The 22979-nt window shown below is 39.2% G+C and overlaps 2 protein-coding genes across 2 annotated transcripts; both read right to left on the reverse strand.

The window, feature by feature from the left end:
- Positions 1 to 52: 52 nt before the first annotated feature.
- Positions 53 to 12140, reverse strand: DR1 (down-regulator of transcription 1). Its single transcript, XM_063165701.1, has 3 exons — positions 11865 to 12140; positions 6151 to 6314; positions 53 to 2956 (listed from the first exon to the last, which is right to left on the reverse strand). The coding sequence occupies exons 1-3, from the start codon at positions 12082 to 12084 to the stop codon at positions 2810 to 2812; spliced, it is 531 nt and encodes a 176-aa protein (XP_063021771.1). The 5' UTR covers positions 12085 to 12140; the 3' UTR covers positions 53 to 2809.
- A 2373-nt stretch (positions 12141 to 14513) lies between these two features.
- On the reverse strand, positions 14514 to 22704 carry LOC134422778 (retinol dehydrogenase 8-like). The gene is made up of 6 exons (XM_063165157.1): positions 21938 to 22704; positions 20677 to 20838; positions 19235 to 19414; positions 18048 to 18141; positions 16122 to 16305; positions 14514 to 15220 (listed from the first exon to the last, which is right to left on the reverse strand). Exons 1-6 carry the CDS (start codon positions 22032 to 22034, stop codon positions 14987 to 14989), a joined length of 951 nt encoding a protein of 316 aa, XP_063021227.1. The 5' UTR covers positions 22035 to 22704; the 3' UTR covers positions 14514 to 14986.
- Positions 22705 to 22979: the final 275 nt, after the last annotated feature.

Below are 22979 nucleotides of genomic sequence, written 5' to 3' on the forward strand. Positions count from 1 at the left end.
TCCTTTAAAAGTACCTCAGTGTAGTAAATACAACTATATTCATGATCCACAATGTCATGCAGATGTGCACTTTATTAAAGTAATAGAATAGAAAGAATTCATGAGTAAGTCACTTGAGCAACTTTGAAAGTAATTATGGAAAACCCACAGATAATCTTATCAACTCAATATTTAAGAAACAGACACATCCTTATACATGTTTCTTGTGAGACAAAGCAACAATACAGTTCACTAACCAAACTTTATGCTCTATGTACCTGGTGTACCAAAATCATCAGGGGTACCATAAATTCAGAAATCTGTCTTCACTGAGCAGCTCCTGCATGGAAGCACAACAGCAAAGTAATACAAAATTTGTTTGTTGAAACACCAGTGAAGATTCTCCTGAAAGTGCCAGAGTTTATTTACATACTTGGGGAAGAATGGCTGAATAAGTAATCTCTAATCATGACTACACAAAATTCTTACTACCTCAGCCTCTGCCTGTAGCCTTTCACTTTATGAAAGCATTTCAGCAGCTGGTACACAATCTACAGCAGCTTCTGTGCAGCTCTCAGGTGCAGAATGTCAAGTTATAAAAATATACATAAATACTAAATGCAATTCCCAAGAGGAAAGAGAGCAGGTCAAGCCCAGATATGTTGTTTGCAAGCAATAACAACCCCAGTGCACAGCAATCCAATCCAACATCACTCTAGCTGTAAAGACGTCAGGTCACAAAAAGTGTCCAGTAAGCCAAAATAAAAACAGGGCTTCAGTAGTCTTTTTCTTGTTTATAAAGGAAATGAAGAAGACAGACTGTTCATTAAATATAAAAGCAATTTTATAAAAACACATCAGAATTTTATTGCTTGAAGAATACAGCATATGAAAAAGCACAAGAATGTCCAAAAAGAAAGGTCACAAAAATTCAAACATTACACCATACATACCAGATGCAGTAAAATGTTAACCTGATTTCTGCATCAGAAAAGAAAGGTGTGAAAATATACCTAGTATTATTTAGAAGGAAAAGACTCATTTAAAATAGAAAGTGTGAAGGTGTTACAGTACAAATTAGAAAAGCCAACACTGCACATTAACATTGTATCACTAGACTAGATTTTCTACCTTTGGTACTTAAACCTTTACAGAAAACCACTTCCTCAGTCAAACCTTGCCTAACATTTTATCTGGTATCCAGGAAAGTTGTTTTTTTTTTCTTTTTTAAACTTAAACATTCAAACAAATACTCTTCTGAATTTTAACTGCATTACTGCTTTTAAAGACATGTTCACATTTATTCAATATGCAACTTAAAACCTCTCAAATTTAAATCAAAAGTCACTATGTGACTGAGATCTGAATACATGCCAATTGTATCTTGTTCAGATCTTTTTGTAAAAACGGGCCCACCATTTGCTGTTTGCATCCTGATGTAAACAGACTGCTGCAGCCCTCCTCAAGAATTCCAACTAGAGCAACTCATGAGGACATCGCTTGGTAAAACCATCCCCATTGTCTGAGAGCTATGAGGTCAACTACAGCAGCATGCAAGTGGCTTTTCTAGTCTGCTCAGATTAGTGTACCACAAGATATGCCAGTATTACTTCAAGTAACACATTAAAACTCAGCAATGGACACTACTGTGCTTTATTTCAACACAAAGGACAGCTGCTCATCCATTAAATCAACAGAACTATCAAAAGGACAAGTATATCATTTCTGTTTCATGTATTGCTGCTGATCACTCTTGGGGAACAATTTATCAGAAACCTGGACTTACCTACAAACCAATTTGAGTGAAGAAAATGTTGTCTCTCAACAAGGTATCTTAGTAATCCAGTGGCAATCTAGTCTGGAGAATGTTAGCATTATGCTGACAATGACTAATCAAGGTTAAATAAATTCTCTCTTTTTTGACAAACATGCTGTTAGGGTCAGCTTTTGCCCTCTTGGTCTTAAATACGTAATCACTCCCTGTCACATCAGCAGAAAACAATTTTGTTTCTTTAAGTTCCAGCTTTATATCTCAACAATATGAATAAATCTGGACTACAAAATACCATCAACAACAGTTAACATTAAACTGGAGTGAAGTAAAAGAAGAGTTAGTTCTTCAAACCAGGCAGTCTTTGAAGTGAAATACTCAGTTAGGACTGTCAAAAGGATGTCATAATAAAACCATGGGTTTATTTTTTTTTCACCCCTATACAAAAAAAAAGACTGAATTTGTACAACTCCTATTAAACATACCTTTTCCTAGCTTGGTGAAAATGTATAATTTTCAAATTTTAACAAGTGTGGTATTCGAGCATATATAATATTTATTGCCATATACATCCTCATTTTAAAAAGAACTAAGAATTCAGACTCTTCTATGCTGAACTCTACTTTTTTTTTCATGTTAACAGATTATGTCTACTGTACCACTCCCCCAAAAAACAATTAAAAATTCTAAGTAAGATTTCATAGTTTAGTTAAAAGGGAAGAAATGCAAATGTGGATTTAGAGCTTTTTGTATAAATCTCACTATATTTTATAAACATGTTGTTTATTGTAACACTGTTTATTGATCAAATAAATGATGCACTGCTATCTAAAATTTCCATATACACCATTAAAAATCCAAAGTTGATATGATACTGAACCTTAAATCTTCAAGAGTTCAAAAAAGACAGTTTATACATGTACAGCACACAACAGCAGACACCCCTAGAATACCAACTGCCAGTCCACGATGCATACAAACTTACAGGTAAGCATTCATTTCACTGTTTTCATTGTGCAGGAAAAGTATTTCTTAGTAAGACAACTCAGCTGGTGATTTTCAGATATCATCTTCATCATCTTCATCCTGAGAAGATCCTGCCTGATTGGATGCACTGGCTGAGGCAGCAGCGAGCTGTGCCTGTTGAGCTGCTTGTTGCATCTGTAGCCATTCCTGCTGTGCCAGTTCTGCTTGCTGTTGTCTAGCCTAGAGACACGAATTTAAATTGTTAAGGCCATACATAGCTCATGAACAATCTCTAGAACAGATTCTCTTTCAACACATTTTTATCTGTACCTGCAGATTCCTTTTAAAATATAATTCTTTATTAACTACATATGCAAAACCACATTGAGAAGTACCTTAATAATTTGTACCAAGAAGTTTAGCTATACTCCCTCTCCCTCTGAAGACACCACTATTTTGAGGCCTTACAAAAACAACAGACAGAAACTAGTGTACTTAAGGCCCACTGTAACAACTGTGCTGAACCACTAACTAATGAAAAATGTAACTGAGGCTAAGCAAAGGAAACTTTAGACATCAGTTCCAAGAGATCTTAACATTTAATCACAGTTCAGAAATGAGAACAGCATTGCTTTGTTGATTACAAATACCAAAACTTCCAATTATGAAATCATCCAACTGAACCACAGAGACACACATTATCACAGAAACAAAGCAAGCCATTATCTTACTTTGCTAAGCAATCTTTGCAAAACAGAGCAAGGCATGGTCTTCTCAAATTCAGGTATGACAGCTGAGGATGGCTTTGCTACAGAAAAGTACAGACTTCTACTGAAAAGTAAAAAAGATTCTACCAAAACATTTCAAATAGTTCAGCTGATGAATCTTGATTCTTCTGTCCAGGGTTTTCACTTGTTTTTTGGTAACTCCTGTTGATTTCAGCAATATACTAATTAATTGTGTTACAGTTACAACTTCAATTTCTATTTTGGGTGACCATTAAGAAAATGTTCTTAAAATGAAAAATTACTCTTCTACTTTTACAAGTTATCACTATTATAATCTCCTTTCTAATCCTACTGCACTCACTGAATTTTCCCATTTTTTTTCCAAAGTATCAAATTTTTTTCAGTTTTGCAAACTATAAGATGCCAAAAGATAACATCTGGAAAACAATCAAACCCTGTTTGTCAAGTTAGCAATGTGAAAAAAAGGCGAGTGTTCCCTTTTTATTACAAAGTGTCACATTTTCCTCTGTTCTGGCAGTAAAAAAATACAGAAGTAGAAATCTCTTCTCATGAAAACTTTTCAGTATTTCAAACTTCAAGTGGTAGCACAGTTACAAGGGTGGAACACAATTTAAGATGTCATAAAGTTTCAAAGGAAAGGCAGCAGCATCTGTCCACGTAGGAAGGCACACATTTTATCAGCCAGGAGGGGGCTCCCTGCTGAGCCGGGGCAGTGAAGGTTGCTGCACACTCCGAGAGCTGACACATGGGCATGCTCCAGCAAACAGAGCTCAGCACCTCACACGGGATGCATCACTCCGTCAGCGCCCACCCTCACAGCCACATCTGTAATGACACCACTTCACCATTGCAGAAACGGGAAGAGAGAAAAAACCCACATACTGACAATTCCATTGAGCTGGAATGACCAAGAAGCTCTATAGCATCTGGTAAACTTAACTCATTTACTGCACAACTCCAGTGAGGAAGCCCCAAAAAAACCCCAAACCTGTGAAGACCCTTGTCTTGCACAAAAACTTACACATGAATATTGGTATTAGACATTCCCTGACTTCAAATATTTACAATCATCCAAGCTAGAGGGGTCAAATATTCATAACAACAGGTATTTTCAAAATAGAGCAAGAAGTCAGCATTAGTGTCATGCTCTAGAACATTAAAAATATTAACACAAATAAATAAGCATGCATGCGTGTAACTATTTTTAAGACTAATTACAGTACCTCCAACAGCACATTACAGCTACTATTTTTGAAAAATGAGACTGTCATCCTTGAATCTAAGCAAACATTTTCCATATTACCAAATACTATTTTTAAAAAGCATTCATACAATCTCGTCAAACTGGCATGCACTGTCTTAAATTAGAAATTAAGGCACAGTAACAGAATTTTAAAAGAATATTCTTCAACTTGTTATTCCTTAGATGAAGTGTGGCTTGCATTAGGAGGTTTCAGAAAATTTTTTTAATTTATTTTTTTCAGTGATACCCTTAATACACAAAATAAAAAAGCAGCAAAACCAAGGTGTATCACGCTGAGTTACTTGCACAAAATAGTATGTAAAAAACAGGTGTCAAATAGGTACACAATGCCTATTTGTAAATCTTGTCCAAAATCCAGAAGCAGTCATAATGGTCCTTCTAATTTAGTACAGTCAAACAAGAGTTAGGTACATGTGACTTGATCATAACTAGTTCACTGCAATAGCTACATGCTATGCTAAAATTTTAAATGCCTTAAAATTCATCATGCAATAAAGATTAAAGTAGTTGGCATGTCATGAGATGAAAAACAACAGTCTCAGCAAGATAAAAGTATTGCAGAGGGGAGAGAAGGTCACAGTAATCAGACATTAACTGAATAAGCATTTTCATCAGAGGAAATCAGAGTAAGCAAAGTGAGAAAATAAGACTCTGGCCTTGGTTAAGAGAAAAGAGCAATACCAGATAATTTTCCAAGCTCTTCGTTTAGACAAGGTCTTGTCAAACTAAGAGCAGTCGAGAGAAAGATGTTGAAAAGAAAGAAATAAATAAAATAAGATTTTAGTCAAACTGGGAGATGATAGACTATCTGGGAAAGATGGAAGGGGATAAGGCTGGGATGAAGCAGAGTGAGTGGGTGTGTGTGTGTGTGTATGTGAGTACACTATTTGCAGGCAAATGCTTTTTCCATGCCTCAATGGCCTCTTTAAAAATTTATGCATGAATTCACTCAATTATAGTCTTGCCAAGAATAAAGTTTCTTTCCAAGTAAAAGAAATAACATTTGTGCACTGACGGTCAGAAACAGAAAAGCTATTTTCACTTTTGAATGCTTCAAAACAGGTCATTTCCTAGAAACCAGCTGTTATTCTTTCACTTCATCAACTAATTCTTAATGTATTCTCCATGATAGACTGGAAATACTCAAGTAGCAGCAAACCCCCATGCTTTTTAAAGCTAGAATATGAAGTATGTTCCCATACAAAGTCCTGTATGTCAAATCACAGAAATATCAAGTAGCAGCCTCTTATTTGTTAACTTCAGATTTGCCAGTTCAAGCAGGCCACGGTCAATAGCATCTTAGATGCCACATCAGTTCCCAAGGAAGGGGATACTTCTTGAGGTGTGCACACGTTTGTGTGGCCCTAGACCTGCAGCATGAATTATTCCAACCCCGTCAGGACAAGTATTGCTTCACTTACTTGTGCAAATAATTCCTGTTGCTGCCTTAGTAGCTCTTCTTCCGGAATGCCGAGGTTCTCCAAGCGTGAACTGGCCTTTCTTCTCTTTAGTGCTACTGTTTTGCATTCTTGTAAGACTTCTTTGACTTCACTGATATAGGAGCCAAACCCCAAACTTTCTAGCGCTAGAAAGAAACAAAAAAAAGAGAAAAGACATTGTTTACCTTTTACAAAGTTTCTGATAATAGATATTGATTTGTTTAGTTAAAACAACAAAAAAAGCAAAACATTTGGTAACTCTCCTATCATCTGGTGACAAACATTTGGTGGGATAATTCTAGCCTCAGGAAGATAGTAAATTTTCAGTTATCTGGGTAGGATGGTATGTTTAAGACTCAAAAAATAAAAAGGCTTTGAGTTTTGATGAAACAGCAGCTCTGATAGAGTAGTAATCACTTATATCTATTCTTAAAAAGATCTGACAGCTATTTTCCCTCTCTCTTCTGCTATGTCCTGTAGGAATACATGTTTTTAGGCTAAAAAAATTAAGGTTTGTCAAGTACAACCAAAGAAGCTTGTACTTGCAGAGGGTTCAGGGCTTTCAGATCCACTGTGCTAGAGACAGGCATTTTTCTCCAAAAGACCTCTTTTCCCCATCTTTTCTATATCAGAATCAACAACATTTATACAGTTAAGAAGTCCTTCCTAACTGAATTTCTATCTGAATTTTCTCTCAGAGATTCTACCTTTCCAGGTTTGCAAGTCTTCAGTAGAAGGTAAATTAGTAACCTATAACAGAGCAGAAGTGATGCGTGTAAAGTGATCACAGATCCTTCAAAAAGACAGAAATAAATAATATTATGTTGGGTTGCCAAATTTTAACTTTTGTCTTTTAGCATCTAAATTCCTCTATATAAAATGCATAGTTCACACATATAAAGCTATATAAAGTTATATATAAGCTCTTTATTGTTTTATTTCTCAACAGAACCCCTTCTATTTATCTCCACATTAAAATGTATTCAGAAGCTAAAATCTTGCACTTTTATCTGCCCAAAGAAATCAGAAAAGCAGCTACATCCTGCAACAACAGTTTTTTTAAAGAATGCAAAGGTAATGGAAAGGATTATAAAAACCCAGGTAGCACATGTGACAAAAGGCAGTTTCCTCATGCACCATTTACTATGACATGCCTCCAAACACACCCAATGTGAACCTATTACAGAATATACTGGAAACATTACATAAACACCAATTCTACTAGAAACAAGTATCAGTTTAATAAAAAACATGGTTAATTTCCAGCATTTACACAATTCAGAGTTTACAATACAAGAGTTGCTTTAACCCTTACCTTAATTTCAAACTTTTGTGACAAGCTAAGAAATAGCACTAAACTGCACAACAGCAACCAACAACTTGTTACAAACAAGATCTTTCTTACAGTAACTTAGACAATATTCTAACACCAGTTTTGTAAGCAACATTTTCCTAGCCATAACTACAGCAGCATATCATGGTACCATAATCTAAACAATAACCCAAAGGCGTTCTCTAAGTTTTCAGCTTCCAGCTTGGACTAAGGCAGACAACTCACACACTGTGTTCCTCAACAGGGCTGTGGGTGCTGCCCTCTAGTCACACAGCACTGCCTTCCCTTTTACAGAGAATACCTGGCAAAGAAATTCACATCACACTTATTTCTTAAAAAAAAAAAAAAAAAAAAAAAAAAAAAAAAAAAGTTAAAAGGCAAACTCATTTAACTGATTTAGAGATAATCAAATTACTTCAGAGATAGTATGCCAGTTCAGCCGCAGCCCACACACAGACACTGGAAACACTTCTTCCAATTAGCCCACAGTTTCTAGGAGAATTACCAAAAAACTTCAGAAACTTGTTTCATCCAGCCTCAGCAGAAAGGAGGCAAATCCATGTCTCACAGTCCAGAACTGGTTATCTTAATATTTTACACATATTTAAGAACTCATTCAATTTTAAAATGTAAACAGTATATACAGTAAACTTCTTTAAGTCATACTTTTTAACCAAACTGAAGAAATCTACAAGTCTAACATCACTAAGACAAACCATTCACAGCAAAACCAGAGGTGTTTGTCCAAAGACCAGGCTTGGCAATCTGCTGCATCAGAGTATGAGCAACTGCTGAGTCTGAAGTTAACAAGCAGCTGGGTTTTTACAGAAATTTTACATGGTCTTTAAAATAAAATAAATTAATGGAAAGAACTTACAATTGTGAATTGAATATAGCACAGACACAAAAATAAAATTCAAACCCCCCATGTGATACAGCCAAGACGGATTTTTACAACTATTCAATATAAGAAAGCTATGAAGAACCATAAATGATTATGATTTATGCATCAAAATTCTACTGCCTGTGAAACAACTTACAAAGCTTACCATCTTCCTGAAGCACACCAAAGCTTACAGAACACATAAGAATCATATGAATGGAAGGAATATGAATCCCTTTATACCAGCACGGTGCTAAAATGTGGGACAAGTGATTACTACTCTATCAGAGCTGCTATTTCATCAAAACTCAAAGCCTTTTTATTTTTTGAGTCTAAAACATACCATCCTACCCAGATTGCTGAAAGTTCAGTATCTTCCTGAGACTAGAATTATCCCACCAGATGTAAACAGTTGAATTCCAAAACATAGCATTTGAGGGGGATAACACAACTCATATTTACAAACACCAGATCACAATTATCCCTTCCCCAGTTTCCTCCTACTCTTAATGACGGCATGAAGGTGCAGGTCTCTGAGTAATCAGTGACACATAGTTAGTACTACTTTTCTTTTATAAAATCAAGTCATTAATATCTGAGACTTTTAAATTTTTTGCTCCTTTCAAAGAATAAAAGAACTTCCAAAATAAAATCCCAAACATGAGCAGTCATGTGAGACTCTTAAAATCACGTGCTAATACATACACTGTCAGTATCCTAACAGTCCATGAAAAGAAGAGACAAGATTTGACATCAATCCACAGCCTGCCTTACTGCATGACAGTTCTATGTAGACCAATTAATCAAAGTAACCAACTTCATAAAAAAGGTGATTTTACAAGTCATCATTTTCAGAATTCAACGAAAATTGCATTTCTCCGAAAAAGCCTGCTTTGTCACAAGTCATAACACTCAAATGATTCCATTTTCTGATCCAGGATGGAAGAACATTAATTTGCTTTCCAGAGCTGCAGATTCACAGCTGGGTTCCTGATGGTGGAACTCAACAACAAACGTGGAGATCTCCACTTACAACTATTACATAGTCTTGATGCTTTTGGGTATTCTCCAAGAAAGCTGTCTTGCATTTTGTTACCAGCAGTGAGTGTAGGCATAGTCTGAGAGCATCTATCAAATCAGGCCTCTAATGGGATGCAAGAAGCCTCTGCTTTCCCTTCCCTAGCCTGTTGACAGCACTGGGCCAGTGCCACCACACAACAACAAGCAAGCACCTCATCTATCTGAGGTATAACCCAAGGGTGGAGAGAGCCCCTGCTCAGCACAGGGCCACAAAAGCACTTTAACAGGGCAGCAAAGGAAGGGGCGTCTCAAGCCCCACTGTGCCAAACACCTCAGCACAGTGACCAAGGGCAGCTTCACCTCACCTCCACAGTCCAGTGGCAGTGTCACCAGCTGCAGAGTGCCTCTTCCCCCTCTTCTGGCCCAGCAAAACACCCTTCGTGCTTCTTGCTCCCAATCTAGGAACTTCTTGTTTACAGCCCCAGTCAGCCAGCAAACTCACCTGAGAGGAAGCCCTGCTCTGCCCTAAATTCTCAAAAGCCACAGGGTCACTTGTATCTGCAATGCCAGATCCAGCTCTCAGAGAGTACCAAAAGCCTCCTCTGAGCAGCACCTTGTGCTTAGGCTGGACCAGGTGTGGCCATTAGCCTCATCGATTCTAAGCATTCAGAAGGAAAAAGATACATGGGAGACCACAACCAACAGATTTCAATTGCCTCATTTGTTCCATCATTGTCGTGAGGCTGCTGCATAAAGAGGCATTCAAAATAGCAAGTATCTAGAATGTATGAAGATGGATGAAAATGCTGAAATACTCTACCTATACACACAATCACTGTTTCCAAGCTGACAGCCAAAGCCCTCAAACCTCACAGAGGGATCATCTGCCAGCTGACCAGTATCTGAAAGGAGCTAATAGCAATTACAGTTTCCTTAAACATAAGCACAGCAGAAAATCCATTCCATCTCTAGAACATTACAAAAATTGATACATTGCAATAATTTATTACAAAGTATAGATTTAATTTGAAAATAACTTTTTCTAACCCTAAGATGTGATAACACAAGGACATAGAACCCAGCAAAATACTTGGCATGGGATCATCTGCTGATGTTATGCACATCCACTTTAGTTTCAATTTGTTCTCCAAAAAACCCAGACTAAGCCTAGGACAGAAATAGGTGAATTTTTTTCTACAGACCACCACTACGGGGTACAAAATACTTTCATACATAAATCCTTACTGCCCTTATCTTAAAGATCATGTATATGCCTGTGTTAAGAACTAAATTCAAACGTTTTTTGTGGTGACTTGAAAAAACTACCCATGCGTTAAAGAGCATCACACCTAAAGAATGCTTCCATGTGCAAGCACAGGTTTTACTTTACATCCTAGGCTTCTGTGATGGAGCTACTTTACTAAACTTGCAAGCTTACATGCATTTCATCTAACATTAAAGCTCATACATGCTACATATTTTCTTTTGCAGTTCATGACCCAGTTAAATACTTGAACCTCTTCTGGTGAGCAAGTTAATAAATTTCAAGCGAACCGATTTTCTTTTTTGCTTAAACAGCAAATATTACTTAAAAAAATCATACAACCACAACATTTTTTAAATTAACTTGATACCATCACAGCCCTGAAAATAGCTGTACTACAAATGCTGCTGTTAATATCTCTGCTAGGTAGCCGAGTAAAGTACTCTTTCACTACTGCTGCTATAAATGTGCTTGCAGCAAACACCAGTATCAACAACCCCGGCTTAAGAAGCAAAGCAAATGAGTTCTAACAAAAAACTATGCCTAATGCAGACTTCAGGATGAGGCAAGAAAACTCCTTATTTGCGACAGAATTTAAAGAAAAACAAACGACACAGAGAGAGAACTCGCCTTTTATTCAAGCAAGCAGAAGTGCAAGTCAACAGCACAGAAAGATACAAGGGCATAGGTCACGGTTTAAATGCTTTCTGCAACAGATACGAAGATCCAACATTAAACAATGAGACTGTAAGGACAGCCCCAAATAAATACACTCTTTAGAGATTTCAGACAACACTACCATGGAATAAAGCCTGGGCCCCACATAACCAATCTCCGACTATAAAGACATTTACTACATTCAAATTCTTAAAACACGAGGTCTCCATTCGAAAAAGCAGACCTCGTTTCATAGGTACGAGGAAGAGATTTGCTGACTTCACTCACAGCACCGCAGGTTCTCTGAAGCACGAAACTGGAGCTGGTCCTGAGCACAGCCAGCAGCCGCTCTAACCACACAAAGACAGCCTCTCCTACAGAGCGCCTGGCCAGCCGGACAGCACACGCTTCTCCTCCACACCCTCACCAGCCCTGCCTTTGTGTCCTACGTAGCTACAGGCAAGCGGAGAGCAAAAAGCGGTGCGGGACAGGAGCGGCTCACAGGTGCCCGACCCGGCACGGCGGCCGCGGCTGCTCACCTTGTATGACGTGTTCCGGGGAGATAGTTTTCTTCTCCGATTTGTTGCAGATCTCGTTGGCCTCGGAGGAGATGAGGTGGATGAACTCGGTGCAGCAGTTGACCACCAGCTCCCGGGCGTCGTTCGCCACGCGGACGTTGGGCAGCGTCTCTTTGATCATCTTGTTGATGGCAGCCCTGGGGATGGTGAGGTCGTCGTCGTTACCGGACGACGAGGCCATCCTGGCTGCGCTCGGCTCACGGGCTGCGCTCAGCGCCCGCGCGGGGCTCCAGGGCGCGGGGACCCGGCGGGGGCGGGCGGGGCCGCGGAGGGCGACGTCGTCGAGGGGCGGGGGACGGCGGGGGCCGGGCCGAGGGTCGCTGCCGGGCCGGGGGGTCGCGGGGCCGGGAAGCGCTGCTCGGGCTCAGGGCTCCCTCGGCCGCGGCGCCTGCCACTGCCGCCTCCGCCACATCCTTCGGCCGCCGGCGCCGCTGCCTTAAGACCGGTCTGAGGGGAGGCGAGCGGCGGAACGCCCCGCGCGCGGCGCGGCTCGGCTGAGCTCGGCTGGCCCCGGGCGTGCGGCGGCCGCGAGGCGGAAACGCTCCGACTCCGGCTCAACCTGCGAGGGACGGCGCTTCCGCCGGAAGCCGGAACAGCTTCCGCCGCGGGGAGCGCCGGAAAGGCCTCGGTGCTACGTGCGGGCGGCAGCGGCGGCAGTGAGGGGTCCTTCAGCCGCCCCCTGCGCCGGGAGCTGCCCCCGGGCCCCACCCAGCCCCCTGCCCTTCCCCTCGGCTCCGGCAGTGGCAGGGGATCCGACAGCCCCGCCGGGCTTGTCCCCGAAGCACGACAGGCTCGGTGCTTCATCCGCAGTTAATTCACGATTTGCAGGCAGGGCTGGTTTTCCTCGGCAGCCATCTATTACACTCTATTTTATGCTTTCACTCCATAACCAGTTGTGTGATGGTTGTATGAGACAGAATTAGCCAGACCACAATAGTATTTGTGGAAGGCTCATTAAACGCACAGTCCTGGTCTTGCCTTGCAAAGGGAAAAAAGTGCCCGGGAATGCAGCCCAGCCCGAGCTGCAGGCCAGAGACAGCCACAGCTGAGCGGCACCGTGGGGCTGCCGGCAGGCCCAGCCCTTCTGTGCATGTCTCAGTCCCGTTCCCGGTGCTGGCCCTCAGCAGGTGCCGAGGAGATCTCGGCCCGCAGAGCGGGGATTCGCCAGGCTCCCTTCAGCCCCACCAGCACTCTGCTGTCCTTTAATTCCCGCTTTCTCCTTTCAGCCTCGCTGCTGTTCCACCTCTCTGCTGGGCTCCAGGCACCCGGTGTTTTCCAGGAGGTGTGAGTTAGGAACTGCCTGGGGCCTCCAGTTGTGCACAGCGGCTGCTGCGGACGCTCTTGTCCCCTCAGTCCCCGGCCTGCCGCCCCAGGGAGGTCCCTGCATGCCCCTGAACCCCACCAAAAGGGTCACAGCTGCACAGCGAGCCCTGCATTCGAGCCCTGCGTTAGCCGCAGTGCTTGGTACCCGCGGGAGCTTTAAGCTCCTCTGGGAGAGGCAGGGCAGGGCGGGGCTGCTGCAAGTCCCAGCATGGAATTCGATTCTGGCTCTGTGAGACAGTACTGGGGAAAGAGAAGGACAGCTCCGGCATGGGAGGGAGCTGCGCTGGGCTCTGTGGGTGAGCCAGGGACAGCAGCTGCCGTGTGCCGAGGAGCCAAAGCCCGCAGGGCCCAGGGACACCCGGCCTGTGCCTCCGCGGGCAGAGGCGGGCCCGGGTCACGGCACGGGAATGCCCCGGGCAGCAGCGGGAGCAGCCCTGCAGCCACGGTCCCTGCTCGGCCTCGGCCGCTGGGAGGACTCGGCTGACAACAACCAAGGGAAAAGACCTGATCTCCATGAGAGAATTTTGGTTTAACACATACTTACTAGGATAGCTTGGAACAGGAGGGTTCTGTGTCAGACACCGAAAGTACTGAAGGCATTGAGTGGATTGAGATTGCTTATTACTGACAATACTTTGTTTTCAAAATGTAGTTCCCAGACAGTAAGAAGATATTTTATTTTAGGATGCTTTAAAAAAACATTTTATCATTCACTAAGTGCAATATGCTAGCAACCATTGCATATAAAGGAAGCATTCAGAATGTTATATATGAACAATAAATATTCTACTAGTTACACTTTAAGATTGATAAGACTTTCTCTTACATTGCTGATAAGTAGATCTGACTTTGGAAATGAGAACGCCAGTGTGATTGAGTGATTACTGTACCAATTCTATTGTTTTGCAGAGAAAAGAAGAAACCTCACAACTTTATAAAAGTTGTAAAGCTTGGTATGTTTATTACGGCACCGGACACATGCGGAGAAAATTCTCCTCAAAAGGCATGCGTACCTCTGAGAGCTTCAGATCTCCTTTTATCCCCCTCTCAAATACATATGCATACAGTTTCACAATAGGTTCATACATATTCATTTTTATGGGTTTCATGTGACTTTTACCACTAGTTCCTTTTTATCAGAAAGAATTCCGAGGTCAGGCTGACTTGCCCTTACAGCAGTCCCCGTCTCTCTCTATCATCTTCTGTCTCCTCCCCTTTATCTCTGTCCTTCGCTGAAGTAACTTCACTGAGCTTAGGCCTTGCAGCCTGGCTAAATAACTACGATTTCTAACCACAGACTCAACTCAAAAATGTACATTTCACCTAAATTAAAATGGATTTCTATCCTGGAAAATTTTCACTTTGCTTCACTTATCCTAATAAGTAAAAACATTTTTATGATATTAAGAATCTAAATCATTTGCATACTGTACAGCTCTCAGTGTGTATTATATACAAGTAAGTGAAGGAGGTCAGGTTAATATTGAATACACAAATACCAGTCAGTGTTCCTGTTCCTAAGAAAACATCTCTGGAAAAAGCAAACACTAAACACAATAAAACTACAGTTAGGGGACTTTAATTGCAAGGTTCTGCAAACAGTAACATTCAAGAGATACACATTGAAATTAATATCTTAGCTAAGCTCAAACAAATATCTTGCATGCCCTTTCATAATTACAGAGCAAAGGCATTTGAATAACACTGTGTCATCAGGAGCTACAACAAGTAATTCCAATTTGCACTATATAATCTCATTCTTATTGTGAAGGTTTTCCCAGGTCAAAGCTCTTTCTGCTTCTCCACCTTAGCAATTTGATGAAGTTGAGACTTGCACTGAAGATTTTGTCATGCTGAAAAACCATTTTGTAGAATATGTCAATGGGTAGATCTCCATTTGGATCTGCATACTTCAAAGTTGTCATTGGAGTATACAAGGTGTTGGTCTGATGGCGAAAAGGTGGATTTTCTGCAAGAATTATCTTTACTGTGTGCTGTAAAAAAGGAGAAATAGAATTTTAAAAGAACCTTTACCAAGATAGTAAAATAAAACCCCAATTTTCAGTGGAAAAGTAGAAGAATAAAGTGCTAGAATTATGTAAAACACTGTGTATAGTTTTATTAGAACATCATTAGAAATTCTTCTTGAAATATTCAAAGGTCATAAGTATTTCTTATTTATTCTTTTATTTCTGTTTCTCTATACCATGGTGATAGCAGCTGACAACTTAGTATCCTGAGTAGCCTTCCAGACAATTGTGGGTTGATATGCCCACAGTAAGTAGATCCTCTCTTTTGCAGGTCACTGGTAAAGGATCAGGAGAGTGCCTTTTGCAGCAAGATCTTGGAATCTTCAGTTGACACTGAAGCTATTCCTTAGCAGCAAACTCCTGAAATCATCATCCCCTCCCAGAGCTTGCCTAAACTTGTCTTCCTGCAGGAAGCTCCAAGCACCAGAAACATCCTTGATTCTTTTATTGTGCCTTGTTGCCCTGGGGTGGCTGTGTGAACTTCCCTCAGTGGAGGGATCCTGAGTGAGATGGGAAGGATAGAGCTTAACCAGGGTTGGGAACCCTGGGTGGATGTATGGGAACAATGCAGAATATTCAGACTTCACCAGAGGATGTAAAGGGCATCTAATATCTCAGTGGTATTGAAATTACAATTCATAGTTATCTTCAATACTTCAAAATGAACATTCTTTCAGTATTTTGTAGACTTTTGTTTAATGACTGAAAATTCTTTTGAATTAAAAAAAACTTTTTAATTGCATACATTACATTTAATTAAATTGAATGCTTCTACCAGAAAAACCTACCAATCAACCACTGCATTCATAAAATACAAAGGGAAAAAAAAACAACAAAGAAAATAACATAATTTTTTATGAGTTACCTCTGCAACATCTTCAGCACTTTGTCCCAGGCTCTGGAAAATTTGTTTGTAATTTTTAAGGTAAATATTAGTAAACATCTCAGCTGTTTCTTCATCTGCAGCTGAAAGATCCATTTTCATTCCATCTTCAAAAACTTTTCTTTCAAATTCTGTAACCACTGGGCCTGGTTCAATCAAACTTAACCTGTTCAAAAAAAAAAAAAAAAAGGTTAACTGGCTGTGACTATTCTCCATGGAAAATACATCCCTCATTCCTGCTCCAAAAGGAGCATGACAAATTGCACTAGCAAGCAGTATAAAACAACAGCACTTTCTGTACAGGAAATCCTTACTGCATCACTGCTGTCCTGCTCCTCCTACCCACCCACACACAGGAGTAGAAACCTGCACAGCTTAATATTCAGAGAAGTGCTGTAACTTAATTCATGACATAAGTGAGTGCAGTTGTTACCTGCTGTCTCACAGCTGTGGAATCTAAGGGTGATTTATTCACAAGGACTTACCAGATATTAAGAAAAAGAATTAATGGATGGTAACAAAATTCATTACTTCCTGAACCAAATCCTGCACAGGTTTCTTTGTTTCTCATGATAATACTAGAGGTAGCTGAAAGAGATGGGGGAATTGCCCAAACATGGATTTTCTTTGTCAAGGTGTTAGTGTTACATAATTTAAGATTCCACCACTATATAATAATAAAATACAATACAGAGATTTTTACTGTGGGTGCACAGATTCCGGCTGCTGCCAAATCTGAAAGTTTTTCTTTTGCCCAGTAGTGTATTATAGCAAATCACTGAAATCCAGTTACAGGTCAGATTTTTCCTGATTCTTCTCTCAGGCAGTAATAACATCCAGCCACTGTGTTTATCAAAACACTCTTTGGGATTGGGTCTCTTATTAGACTTCAGTTCTTCAGGTGATGTTCTAAAGGCTCTTCTTTAGAACTAAATTAAGCTGTTGACCTTCACAGCAGAATTCCAGCTACTGCTGGAATTAAAGCCCTTTCTCTTCCATCACTCTTCCCATTAGACCTTGAATTAATCTTTTTATACTTCCTTTTATAACATCCTTTTTGCTGTGTCTTATACTCTTGAAATTTCATTATGAATTGTGGTATATCATTATTATGTATTATTACATTTATTTTAAATCCCTCCCAACTTTGCAAAGCAATATGCAGAATCAATTCTGTCTCTGAATTTCCACAACAGCAGCTGTCTTTTGTTCAACAAAGCCTAAATGCTCAGACACACAGAGATGCAATGGATATTTACCAGTTATTGGAGTTTGCACAGAGAATAGTGGCAGAATTAAATAAGTGTGAATATACATGTGACAAATCAAACCTGAAGTCCCACAGATGATGAACAGGACTGGTCTCCTAAATTCTATCTAAAATGTTAGGAATAGTACATCACACTTCTCAATTCCCTCCCACCTTCCTTCATTACAGGTATCTCACCCTGTAACATTCTCATGGATTTGCACTTGCTCACTCTCTCTGATGAGCCCTTGACCTTTTTTATCTGTGAATTGCCTGAGAAGGCCATTGTCCTTTCTAAGGGGAAAAATCACAATGATGTTATTTCGGTGGTATTGTATGTAAGAATCTGTTTTCAGAAGTGTTGTGTGAACTGTATTTTATCCAAAGCTAAACAGCCTTTAACTGTTCAAGAGAACGTGTTTATTCTAACATCTAGATCTTTTTATTTGCTTATATAATGTGAAGAATGTGGTCATTTCTATGCCTTTTGTGATGTGCAGTTTTCAAGGGCTTCTCTATCTGTTTAGCAGCAAGCTTTAAAGATTTTTTTCCTACCTCTGAATATATTTTAAACTATCTAAAATACAATTGACACAAGTGGATCAATATCATTTACACCAGTGGATCAATGCCATTTACACCAGTGGATCAATACTTACTGAAGTTTGAACTTGAGTGCTTGTATAGCTAAACTTTCACAGAATCCTTCCACAGCAAACTTAGATGCAGCATAAACATCATTAAATAAGATACCTGATGGTACAAACAGAACATCCTGAGAATGTGATTTCATCCAACATACTAATAGTTTGATTTTAAGAACTCATCCCAAAATTTCTACAGTCATGCTGGAAAAACATTAGAAAAATCCTTGTGCACACTGAATCTAAATACTAATTTTTGCAATGTTCTCAAAATTGCTTAGTCTAGCAAAGATGCTTGACTAATGCTTTTCCTCCCCCTAGCTGATGCTGTGGTCTCCTTGGATGATATTATTTTGTAGTCTAAGATATGAAAGTGTCTGTAAATATAATACCATCTGCATTATTTATCAGCCAGACTTTAATAGGCTCTAGATGAAAACAGAGGCTGAGTGAAATGCAGGAGATACAATTATGCAAGAAATCCAGCTTGTATCTGAGTGATTTAGAAAAAGCACTACATCAGTCCATTGAGGTGGAGGGTAAGTGTTGTATTACAACACCAATTCTTGGAGACTGATGGAGGACCCTTGGCTCAGCAGAATAATCCATGTAAGACCAATGCCACAGCTGTAATAAAAAAAAAAAACTAAAAAAACCCAGCTAGACAGGATGGGACACAAGAGTAGGACTATCATTATCTGCTACTAAAATTTGACTCTCAAGTGTTGTGAGATGAGAAACTTTACAAAAAGGTGGTACAGTTGTCCAGGATTGGATTTTATTCTATCACATCTGTGCAGAGCATAGTAATCATGCTTGTCTGTTCCCCTAATTTTTTCCAAGAGAAAAGAGAAAAGTCATTTTCTCTTTAGAGCTAAGCCCTATTTTCCAGATAAGAAAAATACAACCTAAATTTTGTAAAAATTGTAGAGTTTAAGTTAAAAGTCTAAAAGAAAAAGACCCTGCAGGTTTTGTTGCTAAAATGCTGTGAAAGTACCTGGGTACTCTCACAGTATCTGGATGCATAAAACTCACCTGCTACTTTTTATACTTGGACCTTCAGCATTACAAAGCACAAGAGTCAGATATGCCAGCTCCTACTTTTTTTTTTTTTTTTTTTTTTTTTTTCCCCTAAAAGGACGAAAGCTTTGGATTTTTAACACTGTACTCTTAGTTCAAGTAAAGAGGAAAACCAACTTTACCTTGTATTCCCATAACACTGCTTATGATTACTATATGCCCACTCTTTCTCCTCTTCATGTCAGGCAGGATCTCCTTCAGGAGCCGAACCAGGCCAAAGAAGTTGGTGTCCATCACAGTTTTCATTTCCTCAATGCTCTGACATTCAATAGGCCCAATGAGCCCCATTCCAGCATTGCTCACTGCACAAAATGGGAGACAACAGCAAACAAAAACATCCATAAACATAAACTTGTAATCATTATTGGAAAGCATTTGAAAGGAATGTGAGGATTAAGGATTAAATGAGCCTAAATAATCCTTAAAGAAAGGATTAAAAGATGTTAGTCACTAGAGCGTTCCAAGTACATTTGACATTTCCATATATCTTTCTTTTTAATTGTGCTTTTAATCAAATTGAAATTATCTGTTATTTATCATTTTAACTAATTTATTTCTCAATAGTCCTTATTCAAAAAAATATAAAGGGATTACAGAAAAATGAGTCAAGAATTACTTGTATTTTTTTTTAATAATTCAGTATTGAGAATTGGTAGCTATAGTCAATACCCATAGGAATTAATAGAAATCCTCAAAAAGCGACAGACCAAGCCATATTTTGGTCTGGTTTTTCTTTTAATAACATTCATGTATCTTCAAGAGGAAGTAACCCCCCAACAAAATAAACAAACACAATTCCATTGATTTTTATTTGCCTCCTGGATATTTGTAAGTGGGGAATGATGATAGGACTGGCATTCTGCTCTAGAAGCAGTACATCATATTAGAGTGTAATAAATTTTGCAGAAATACTTGTTAAGCACTGCTTTAATAATTAATCAGAAAAAAGGCAGATCCATAATGTCCAAGTAGATAAGATTTAATAGCTGATGGTGTAAGCATTTCCACTAAGATACTAGTATTTATTTTTAGCAAAACGATATGAAAACACTTGTTTCTGAATGATTTGTAAAGTACAATTTCAATTCTTAATACAAAATGGAAATATCCCAATTTTTTTTGGCATTTGTTCGTTTACTTGCTAATTCCCAATGCTGTTGCTATCTTAGTACAGACAAGGGTTACCTTCATTGTAACTATGCTTCATCAATAGGGTGCTATGCTTCATCAATAGGGTGGAAAGTCTCGCTCATGAAGGTGCCAGTTTAGGCAAAATTTCTCTACATTTACTAAAAAATGTATGGTTTTATCCAAGACACTTCCCTGTGATCAAATTTCTCCTTTGTAAACAGGGAAAACCAGCTTCCCTACTTCATGGGAGCAGGGTGAGATTTAATCCACTTATGTCTGCTTGAAGTCTTGAGAATCTTGAATCAAATAGACTATGTAATTATTATTACTTTGATAATTTAAAAAATACACTAATAAGACTTCTCCAGGGTATTTGAGACAGTGTTTTGCAGAACTCTGGTATCTGTTGATAGCACACACATCCTGTACTTGCCCAGGACATCAATCCTTCTGTCAGGGATGCTGTTCACACAGGTTTTAATAGACTGTTCATCACAGACATCCAGTTGCTTAATCTCGAGGGTTTTGCCCAGCCTGTGACCTGCAGCTGCCTCCAGTGGCTCCTTCTTGGCCAGGTTCCGCATTGTGGCGAACACTGCAACACACCAGAAATCAAATCTTATTGTACCACTCCTACTGAGAGCTGTTAAAGTACAGTGCTTTTACATCCAGGTCTTAACATCAGTGATAGCAACAGATAAAAACTAAAAGATTCTATTTTCAACATATATTGTCACTAAATTCCCAGTCTGGTTCTGAAATCCTCAGGAAATTAAAAAGAAGAAGCTATTCATAATGAAGAACATATAGATATGATATATAAAGAATCTGTCACCAAAATATTAAAAAATGGGTATCAAATTATGCCACTAAATTGTTTTTAGGTACTCAAAACCTAATTCTGTCTTCCAGGTTTCCTTCTTTTTTTAGTCACCACAATATTTAGCAGGACAACCATCATTTTATTAAAAAGTAAAAGACATAATTCCTTAGGTCGCAAAAAAATTTGATTTTGTAAGCTACTTCTAAAAATTGAAATTAGTTTTTATTGTAGCCTAATTGCTCAGAAAGCTCTAGATCTGCATCCAGTCAGTTAGCAGTAAAATACTGTAAGTATGAGAGACTGAATTTTCACAGATTGGTGTGTTCACCTTGCCATCCATTTTCAATCACAGCAAATACCCTGCTTTGCAGCAACAAGACAAATCCCAGCCCTTTTGTTCACCTGCCTACACAGGCTTGGAATAATGAAATGTGCTTTAAGGAAAAAAATGCAAATTTACTGACTGTTTACTTAAATTCATTACTTTGGTCTTCAAATGGGCATGGGCCTGTATATGTACAGATTTTAGTAGCCAGAAGCAAAGTTAATCACAGTTTTGAATGTATACCCAGAGCAGCATCACATTAAAAATATTTTCAGATATTTGGTTTTTACTACTGTCCTTTTTCATTGCATGTGTGTGTACACTATTCAGTTCCAATAGTTGTTCCATTCCAATAAAGGTACAGAAATATCAACTGCTTACAGAAATCAGTGTATTTTTGCTGTATTTTCTTGACAGTAGAAGAGGAAATGAACCAGAAACAAGTCACCAAACTGAGTACAACCACCTGTTAAATCACAGAGAAAAAAACCAGCATCATCTCAAGTAGTATGTTTTTTTAAAGATAAAGAACAGATAGATTATTACCTTTAAATCTTTTCTGTTCATCTTTTGCCATTTTTACAGCTATTGCCAGCCCAATTCCTGAGGAGCAACCTGTAATGAGGACATTTCTTCTTGCCATTCTCTTCACTGAGTGGTTCAATTCTTCACAGGAGCAACAATATAAATGTAACTACAGCATAATGTGACTGGTCTTTAATACTATCTGCACCTTCCCTGAGTCAACAAATCTGAAAATGCACACCTGGACCTTGCATGATTAAGGGATAATCTCCAAATCAACAAAATAGAAGCAGATGCTCCTACATGTGCTTATAATCTGCATTATCAAAACTGATGAATACAGAATTTGATCAATCTATAAACTGAGGCACTTGTAAACTCCATGGATTGTTTTTAATAGAATACAGCTTGTACAGTACTGGTTGGAAAAGCCTTTTCCACATTTATAAGTCTGTAGTGCTAAGTCCTCCACTCACAGCTATGGACAGTAAACTGCACCCAGAGTGGGGTCCCTCTGCTAAAGCTCTTCAGAATTCCTACATCTACAGCATCCTCCTGGTTCTTTTACAACACATTGAGGCATAGATTTCTTCCCTGATTGTAAGACTATTGTAAGAGTCTTAATAGGCATTACAGAAAAAGATCCCAAATTGCAAAATGGGATGTGGATTCTGAAAGAGAAAAATTGTTGGACAGACTCCTGACATTTCCTTTTGGCAGAGTTCCCAACCAAGAACAGAGAAAGTTAAAAGCATGCTGCAGTGGAGAACTGACAGGAAATGTTGAACAGACAGCTTCACTTCATTCCTGCTAAGACTGAAATCTCAACACTTCTGATTCTGCAATTGACATGTCAGAAATTTTTAAAAATAAGAACTAGCCTGATGTCTAGGTTTTGGAGAAAATATTTTACATATAAACTGTGGATTAAAGAGAGGCATTTGAGCTGGCACTTCAGTGCAATTCATGTTTAACACACAGTAACTGTAGGTATACTACATTCAGGGAGAAAATCAGTCCCTTGTTTCTGTCCTGAGTGACAGGAAAAAGAAAGACCTTAATA

This window comes from Melospiza melodia, chromosome 11 (genome assembly GCF_035770615.1).
Source record: "Melospiza melodia melodia isolate bMelMel2 chromosome 11, bMelMel2.pri, whole genome shotgun sequence".
Lineage (NCBI taxonomy): Eukaryota > Metazoa > Chordata > Aves > Passeriformes > Passerellidae > Melospiza > Melospiza melodia.